The 9,799-nt window shown below is 37.9% G+C and overlaps 1 protein-coding gene across 1 annotated transcript in view; it reads left to right on the top strand.

Annotated features, from left to right (window-relative positions):
* The first annotated feature begins 1,386 nt into the window (after nt 1-1,386).
* Nucleotides 1,387-9,799, top strand: part of clybl (citrate lyase beta like) — a 69,419-nt gene continuing 61,006 nt past the window's right edge. Inside the window, exon 1 of the mRNA XM_044365860.1 lies at nt 1,387-1,467. Coding sequence (XP_044221795.1) covers nt 1,424-1,467 — 44 coding nt within the window. The 5' untranslated portion in view covers nt 1,387-1,423. The remainder of the gene's footprint in view (nt 1,468-9,799) is intronic.

Below are 9,799 nucleotides of genomic sequence, written 5' to 3'. Positions count from 1 at the left end.
TGATCAAATACAGTATTTCAGATTTACTGTATAAAAAACAATTACCAATAGGTCATTTAAGATGTTGTGAGCTAGGAGGAAGAGTTGAAATATGTTTTTCATGTGTTATCAGCCTTTGGGAGAGAGGGAAAAGCATTTACTACAACATTTACTATGAATATGACTTATCCAACAAAACTGATTTGGAGAGTAAATTATGGCAAATAATCACATTACAGTATATCACTGGTTCCCAACATTTTTGACTTGTAACAGTTAACAGTAAAGCACATGCGATCACTTGTGGTGCAGTTCAACCACAGACCGATGTTCCCTTCTCAGATTGTTTAAATTTGGAGGCCAAAGAGGTAAAACTTTCCAGTAATTCACAATAAACAGCAAACATTTGAGAAAGGTCTAAAAAAAATAAACATAACAATAATTTGTGTGGCAGAAATATGTTTTCTTCCCATCTTGTTAAAAACTGTGTAACCAGTGACCCCTTGGGAAGGTCTTGACCCCCATGTTGACAACCACTGCATTTTATAAATGAAGTCACCTGTGTTTAGACCATGAAAGTACATTTTCAAAGTGGAGAAACTACAGTTGCTCTACATGATGAAAAACCCTTGTATAGTCTGTGATGTTTAAGCAAGAAATGGTTAGCATGGACATAAAATAGTTTTCTATAGTCTCCAACTCAATATATTGGCTCTACAACCTTCATAAAGTACAGTAAGTCCAGCAGCACACTCACATTTAAATACCCCCACAGCCCCAATGGCTGTCCTCTGAATGCTGACATTTGGAGCAAATCCCCTGCTGACTTAATCATGGCAAATATTGCGTGTCATTTGTGCACCACACTTGGACCTGGCTGATGGTAGTGGTAGTAATTCACCACTGCTGTGAGGGGGAACTCCTGGGGTGACGTGCCTTGTGCTCAAGTCTCTCTTCTCTCTTTCCTTTTCATCCCTTTCCCCCGTTTCTCTCCGTTGCAAACTGTCAGCCTGTCTCTGTCCCTTCTGTCTCACAGAGCAGAAGGACTCCAGAGACATAGTAGATAGAGACCATGTGTGATGCAAAGAATTATAAACTATATGGTAAAGTGACCACTTATAACCAAACAACAAATATGCATAACCACAATATCACTAATTCCGATAAACACTGGTTATCCACCTTATTTTTCATTTTCAGCCGTTTCTGAGGCTTCATTTTCTTATGAATGAAACTACATTTTAACGTAGTTTCATTTGTCATCCTCTGCCACACAAAACATCACTACTACTACTCGCATGCTGTTTACCTTCCCATGTGCTAGTAGTCGTCCAGAGCCCGCCCTTCTCCGTGCTCTGGCCAATCACATAGCTGGAGCTGTACGAGGGAACGACTCCCACAGCCAATTGCTGCTTACTTTTTCTAGCACGTCACTCAAGGAAACATGGCGGCGCATGTTACCAGAGCTGTGAGACGACTTGTTCCCCAGTAAGTCATAGTTTATATCTTTTATGCATGTCCTTCTCCCACATTCTTTCTGTCAATTGCAGGAAACCTTACCCGGTGACACAACGACGCTAATTTTGTTTTTCTCCGTGTGACGGTAGCAGCTGTTGGTCAAATGACACTTTGTAGGCTGGCGAGAAGTAACGTTAACAGCAGTTAGCAACAATGTTTTGCAACGTTATATTTGTTTGTCATCCCTGGTATGTTTGTCAAAATGACGAAGCATACACTTCTTTTTTTTACCTATTTGCCTGCTGCCTCTTGAATGAGTTGAGAGAAGCTGTAAATGTGCTCAAAATAGACAGTATACAGTCCACTGACCGTGGCCCTGTGCTCTTTACTTCGCTCCTGAGCTTCTGCATGGAAAAAAACATGTTCTTATTAATAATAAAAACACCCCTAAGGTAGTTATATAGTAAAGCACAAGACTGGCTACTGGGAAAAGTCCCAGTGTAAGAGGTTAGCGGTAAAACGAAGTGTAGTTGTCAGCTTTTCCTTCTATGTATGTCACCTTGTGGGCTGTATATTTGTTTGATAGTGTTGCTGTGCAGCCAGAGTGTAGCTCAACCCACCTAACTGTCATATTGTTGCACAGCTGGTCTGGAGTCTGTAATAACTTTTCCACTCTTGTGTTGTCAATGTTGAGGAAGGGGTTCAATTTTGTGTTATTCTGTTTAGGCCATTATTTCCATTATCAATTAATCTGTTGATTATTTTCCTGATTAATTGTTTGGTCTATAAAATGTCAGTAAATGGTGAAAAGTGTTTAACTTTTCCCCACAGCCCAAGGTGACATCCTCAAATGTCTTGTTTTGTTCTGACCAACAGTCTATAACCCAAAGATATTCAGTTTACTATCATAGAAGACTAAAGAAACCAGAAAATATTCTTATAGAAGAAGCTGGAAACAGAATTTGGACATTTCCTTCTTAAAAATGACTCAAAATGATTAATCGATTATCTGAATAGTGGGCAACTAATCAATTAATCCTTGCACCTCTAATTCTGGTGTTCCTTGTTACTTTCAGTCTAATTTTTCATACTGAACAACTTTCATTTGATTCCATGTTATGACATGTTTGTCTTATCAAGGGTCAAATGAATCAAACTAATCCAGCATTAATCTCAGGCGACCTGTACTAAACTGATCTGTGATATGGTGGCTGGGAAAGGTAAACGCAGCACAACTTAAAGACATAGTTTAATATTTTGGGGAATATGCTTATTTGCTTTTATTGTGAGAGAGTGTGTTAAGCACAAAGATGAAGCCGGGAGGCGGTTCCCCTAGCTTAGCATAAATACTACAAATAGGGGTAAAGCATCTTGCCTGGCTCTCAAAAGTAAAAAATAACTCTACCAGCACTTCTGGAAGGCACTAATTCACTCGTTGTATCTATTATGTTTAACTCATACTCAAACAGAAACGTAAAAATGGCAGTTTGTGGTTTTAGAGGTAGTTATGTGCTGTAACTGCTTCTTGATGAACACCATTTATCCATCTGCCCAGTACTTCTGTGCAGAGCATCTGTGGATATAGGGCTAGTTGCTTGGCAACCTTACAATGACAACATTACCTCAGGATGTCCCTGCACCTGGCTGTTGTTTAATTTAGCTTTTTTCTAACTGCATAACTATGATATCTCTGAAGAAACTTATGCCACCATTGGGGACAATTTACTGATTACTTGCATTTTCATTAGCTTTCAGTGTCTCCCAGAAACTACTGCTGTCTTCTGTACAACTCCAGGTGTTTGCATATTGCTTGCTTTTTTTCTGCAAGCAATATGCATCATGCAGCATATGTCTTGTCAAATTGGAGAATGTGTTCCTTAATTTGCTTCTGTGCATTTTTTAAATGAATGAGAGACACATACACACACAGGTGCTGTTGTTGTATTGTGGTCAAATACAACAGCCCTGTGATTAAGCCTACATGAGGGTTATAATGTGTATTTTTGTCCTGTAGAGAGAGTGAGTCATTTTTGTCCTGTAGAGAAAATGAGTGAGTGAGTTGTTTTAGAGAGGTGTTGATTTATTTTATGCTACCTCATTGATATAAGTGGGGTGGACAAAATATACATTATATAATAGGCTACATTATATTAATATCACTTAACTATCCAATATCCTGAAGAACTGTCCTTTTCAAACTACACATTATAAAAAAACTCTTGACAAGATCCTGAAATTAAAGTCTTGACATTTTCACAGTATTGGCATGGCAACCACCCATGACAACCAAAGGTTTTCCGCTCTGCTTGGTACTGAGTAGCTGCACTGCACTTACTGGCACTTAAAGATTTGCTCAAGAGCTCATCAGCAGTCATTGTTTTTTCCCCAAGTCCTCTATAGAGCACTTCTCGTTCACTCTGCTGACCCATAAATTTCCATCTATTGGAAACTGGAAACACTGTGGTCACTATCTTTCCTAATTATTATACCTAATATTTAGATAACTACGGCCTCCAAGAGACTGTTTGTTTAGTTTTATGACACCCAATGGAAGTATGATAATGAAGAAACCAAAGCCAAGATTAAGCCAATCAATAAATGAGTCAAACTTTGGTGATTTACATAAATCTGTCACTCGAAGCAAAGGTCAGTGGTGTAGTTAAATTTGAGAGAGTTGATTTGTTAGTTTGGTCATGTGATTTCACATTATTAATATTAGATTCTTCATTTGTATAACAATTTTGATAATCAAAGAAAAATGCCATCCATCTTCTCAAATGTGATGATTTGTTGCCTTTCTCTGTTTCATATTGTTGTAAAATGTTAATACAGAACATTAAACACCTCACAAACCAAAGTACTTCATATCATTTAAAAATCCAGTATTGCCATAAAGCAGGTCTGCACATTGATTTACAACTTTGCCTACAATTGCCTAATACAGTCTGAGATGTTAAAATCTCAGTATTAAAATGAATATCATTTCATGAAGGGGTGTGCAATTTCATGTTGTTAATGATAATACTGGTAAATCTTAATACAAAAAAACAGCTGTCTGAAAGTGAATGTAACAAAAACTTCAGTCAGACAGACAAACTGACAGTCTGAGATTAAACTGTCAGGGCTTAACATCTGTACAGATGTTTCTCAAACAATCATAACGTCCCACTTACCAGAGGTTTTATGTTGCTTCATAACACAAGATAATGTGATAATGCTGTAATGTTCACATTGCAGGCTAGCTGATATTTATAGGCCACAATTTATTAATCTTCTCTGACTGTTGCCATTAACAAAAAACTTCCTAAAGCAGTATCAGGTTATACAAAATAAAAATATAGAATAAAAATCTCTCTAATTAAACACAGGAAGAGGACTTTCAAGGCCTATAGAATGATAGAGCGTAAGGTTGTTGTTCTAACATTTGAGCCTATCAGCTCTTAGATCAGGTGATTTTTCTGTGTTTCCCACAAGGCCCTGAAGTCTGGCAGTTGTTTGAGAACAACCATGTCACCTGGCTCCAAAAACCTCCGCTGCCTTGATTTTGTGAAGTTATCGCTGCTCATGTTTGCACAAAAACAGAGCAAGTCGGGATCAAGTTGGACAGAAAATCTAAACGACGTGCATTGTGCAGTGATTAATTCTACACAGGCCTGGCTAGTCTTGACCGAGCCTACTGGTTGAATGTGGATGGTGGAAGAAGTACCCAGATCCTGTTGCAATACCACAATACTCCACTACAAGTAAAAACCGTGCATATAAAATCCTACTTAAAGAAAAGTACATAAGTATTAGGGCAGAACAATTTCGAAAAAATATCTATTTGCATGTTTTTGACTGATATTATAATTGCAATGAATTGCGATATTAGAAGGAATGATAATTAATGTAATTATTTTCATTTTAATTGAAAAACATATTAAAATGATTATGGTGAGATTTTTGTGGGGATCTGTACCAAACAAAGATGTTTTCTTAAGTCTGTAGAATATGATGTCTAGGCCAGGACATCTCTGCAGCATGACAATATTTAATTTAAAATGGTATTTTGACACACATTTTGCCTTTAACAAATATTGTGCCTTCTGTGATTTGAAAATTGCAGTAGGCTGTATTGCAGTTTTGATAAAATTTCGATCAATTGGTCAGCCATAAGAGGCATTATCAGCTAAATATACTTAAAGTATCAAAAGAAAAAATACTAATTTTGCAGATAATCTGCCCCTGTTACTGATATGTTAAATACATTTATAATGAACATTATTAATACTGATGAATCAATGTGTAAAGAGAGTTTTACTGATGTAGCTTGTTGAGGTGGAACTAGTTCTCACTATTTTATATGAAGTTAAATAGTTTAGTCCAGTGGAGAGATAAATCTAAGGGGTCGTGAGATGATTATTCTGGTATAGGAAAGAAGAAAAGTTCTGCTAAATACATCTGTATTCATTTTTTGGACTTTATTCTTATATTTGCTTTTTTGTGACTTATCATGTTATTTTATGTAAATCTGAGAACTAACTGAAGCCGTCATATTAATGTAGTGAAGTAGAAAGTACAATATCTCCCTCTGAAATGTAGTGGAATAGACGTGTCACATTCAAGTAACTCAAAACTGCAACGGCACTAGAGTAAATATACTGCACTTACATTCCCAATGACATCAGGCGTTCATTAACAGCTGGTTGCGACCACACATCATGACATATGGTCATTGCTTGGATGTCACATCTACAATCACATTTGCTACTAAAGCTGTGTGTCTATGGGTACAGCTCAGTGGTATATGACAATAAATGAGTAGAACTTTACAGCGTTTTAATTGACTGAGTTTAATAGTCAAATGTATCCCCTTATTGAGTCATAATGTAAAATTATGCAAACACTTTAGTGCTTAGTGATGCCTGGTGGCAAAAAAGCAAGTGAAATGTGATACTGGTGGCATTCCATAGATAATCACCAGCTGGATACATCATGTTTTAGTCTGCACTTAGTAGAGGAAGCTAGTTTTAAGTTTGGTATTGATCAGCGGGACTCTGCTGACTGCTGTCAATACAGCAGGTCCATTTACATCAGTGACTCTAATGAGAGTTATTTTAAATCACACCACAGAGCCACAGCTCTGTCGCTCTGTCTGCTCCTCCAAAACATCTTGTGAATCTATGACACAGACTGAATACAGGGGCTTGTTGTGTAGATCTGACCATATTGGCTGAAATTACATTATACAATTATATTGTAATCATATTTGTATTGGTAGGTCTGTAGACCATATGAGCAATATTGTTATGACAAAAACACATAGCAGTATATTATTTTAAGGCCATATTGTCCACCCCTAGTTTCATGGTATATATCATCATATCACAGACCCCTACTGTCTACAACATATCAAATGGACTGATGACTAGGTTGTTAAAGTCTCAATCCCATCCACTTTTGTTTGTAGTGGTTTTATTAAGCTATATGTTTGTCATCACAAACAGCCTGTTTTGGATGAGTTCTCAAGGAATCACCAGCCATGATACAGTGTTTTACATTAACACAATTATTGTTTTTCCACAGTTTAAATGTAATTACAGTAAGAAATAAAAGCACATTGCATATTTTTGTGTGCATTTCTGTTAAAAGTAAGATTAGATCATGAGATTCAGTGACTGATGGTTAGCAGTCAAAGTTGTCTATAGCTCTACTACCTCTTAGACTGCACACAAGTCTCATAGGAGGTATAATGACAAACTTCAAACTGATCTTAGAGGACCAGTGTGTAAGATTTAGTGGCATCTAGCGATGAGGTTGCAGATCGCAACCAACTGAATAGACCTCCCCTCACTCTCCCCTTCCAAGCATGTAGGAGAACCTACAGTGGCTGCGAAACTTGCGAAAAACGTGAAAGGCCCTCTCTAGAGCCAGTGTTTAGTTTGTCCGTTCTGGGCTACTGTACAAACATGGTGGTGCAACATGGCGGCCTCCATGGAAGGGGACCTGCTCCCTATGTAGATATAAAGGGCTCATTCTAAGGTAACAAAAACACAACAATTCTTATTTTCAGGTGATTATACACAGATTAAAGCATACTTACCAATATTATATTCCATTTCTGCCAAGCCCGTTTAGCTAGATGCCACTAAATCTTACACACTGCACCTCTAAGTGAGTTTAATATTCTAGTAATGTGTTTGTACTTACTGGTCAACAACATTGTGACATGTGGCTCTAATTCAAGGCACATGAATTTCCAGAGGCACAAAGCTGATGATCCTGCCAAATGAGAGTGTGAACTGATTGTCACACCCGTCTGGTGTGTGTGTCTGCGTGTGTTTGTGCTTGTGATGATCGCCTAAACAAATAAGAAATAAAACATTTTCTCATTTTCAGTAGTCCCCTTTAACTTAGCATCCAATATTTTTCTTTAATAGTACTAATTTATTTTATAAAATCTTATCTTTCTGGATATTTTGTAAATATCTTAATTATATGCGATGTGTAGATTTGCATACAGCATAATAAAAAAAATCCACCTTCCTAATAGGATTCATATTGAGTTTTTACTGGTGATTCTTGGAAGCAGTACCTACATGGTTAAATGCAGCCTCTCAGATGGCAGAAACTAGGAGAGGAATGCGTGTGCTTGTTTTATGGACAGCCTAGAGCCCTCGCCCTGGCACTGGCGGCAGACTGCTCTTTGTCACAAACACCCTCGTGTCAAAGATGCAACAGCATCCTGGAGGAAGCATTGACTGCTGCTATGAAGTCGACAAGTGATGAAAGTAGCCTAGAGGTTGTCAATTAAGAGAGCCAAGGCCTGGACCTTATAAGTTAATGGGCAGTTTCCCCTCACAGGGCCTGCTAGGGCTTTATAGCACAGCTTATAAAAACCCCAAGTGTAATGCACCCCTATAACGTTTTCAATTAAGAGAAGGGGCATAAAGCAGTGCAGACACTTGGCAGTCATGCTACAATGTTTATAAAGTGGCATTTGGCATAAATTGGGAGGGGAATTTTCAATTGCCCCAGTTGTTTTAAAGCAGCAGCTACTGTGCAGAATTTTATTTTGATGGCACTTCATGCTGACTGGAAGCATTACAGACTTCCTGGTGTCTTCCCATTACCAGCTCTTTTAGTTTGGTCATATGGACGCACAGCCTGAAGTTTAAAAGCCCTGTCTTCTCAGTTGTTAAAGAGATTGGAAACAAGATAAACAAAATTTTAATATCCACTTATAATATGATACAGTCCAAATATTAGTACAAAATGACACTTTGAATGCATTAATCATTTCACAGTAAATTGGCAAATATAAAACTGTCCTACAATACCAGAGGAATTTATATATAACGCAATTAAAGAAAATGAAATAAAACGGAGCATTCTGTAACACCAGGTGTTTAACAGCAAGTATCTAAAAATCACAGATTATTTTTCATAAACATAATTGTGCACTACAATCTGCTTGTTTACAGTGCTGTTAGAAATGAGTGCTTAAAGGTAATCCCTTCACTCATCTGGTGTCTTCTGTGGTCGACCTGGCTTTGGCTTCCGGTAGAAAAATAAATGAGTGTTGAATAAACACCAGTGTGTTGACACCTCATTTCCTCATTGATTGGTGGTGGAAGCCAAGCTTGAGGTGTGTGGCCATAATCCAATCAAGCAAGTAAACAACCATGGGGACTGTGTAAGTAAATTCTTCAGCTATGTGAGGGCGAGCAGGTTGGCCAAGTAACCATATAAACATTATTCTGTTTAATGGTTTATCTAATCTTTCTACTAGACACATTCTTGGCCATTGCCTCACATTATGAAAGTTTGAAACTTTTATGGATGTTTTTGAAAAATATGTGAACCACTTCAGAAAGCCTGTCTTTCTCCTTTTCCCTCATATTATGTATTAGATGTTCAGTCCCACAGTCGAACAGGAGACCATTTATTTTATCTAGTTCAATTAAACAACACTAGCAAAACACATGATGGGTTTGTCACTTTGTCATTTTTGAGCCAATGCATCAATAAATCGCTCTATTACCTGTTGTTGACCCAGCTAAGCTTGCCTTTGAAATCTGTTACAGGGCATTAAGTTAACACATGTTGCTGTGTGAAAACAAAGCTCTGTCGACTGGCGTGGGGACCAGCTGAGTAAACGTGGTTGAGGGAGCAGTGTGGAATGGCAGAGAGAAGAGGGCTACACTTGTCCCAGTGCAGACTAAGGTGGATCCATACGGCCAACAGATGGATATGTTACCCTGTATCTCCAAAAGAAAGAAAGGGAAAAAAAAGGCAACCCAAACAAGTGTCTCTGCTCTAGCACTGAAGCCTTTGATCAACAGCACATCTTCAGCTTCGGAGTAGGACTTTTCAGGACCCC

Source organism: Thunnus albacares, chromosome 11, assembly GCF_914725855.1.
Source record: "Thunnus albacares chromosome 11, fThuAlb1.1, whole genome shotgun sequence".
Lineage (NCBI taxonomy): Eukaryota > Metazoa > Chordata > Actinopteri > Scombriformes > Scombridae > Thunnus > Thunnus albacares.
The sequence above is the reverse complement of the archived record's forward strand: the minus strand, read 5'-3'. Positions and strand labels throughout refer to the sequence as shown.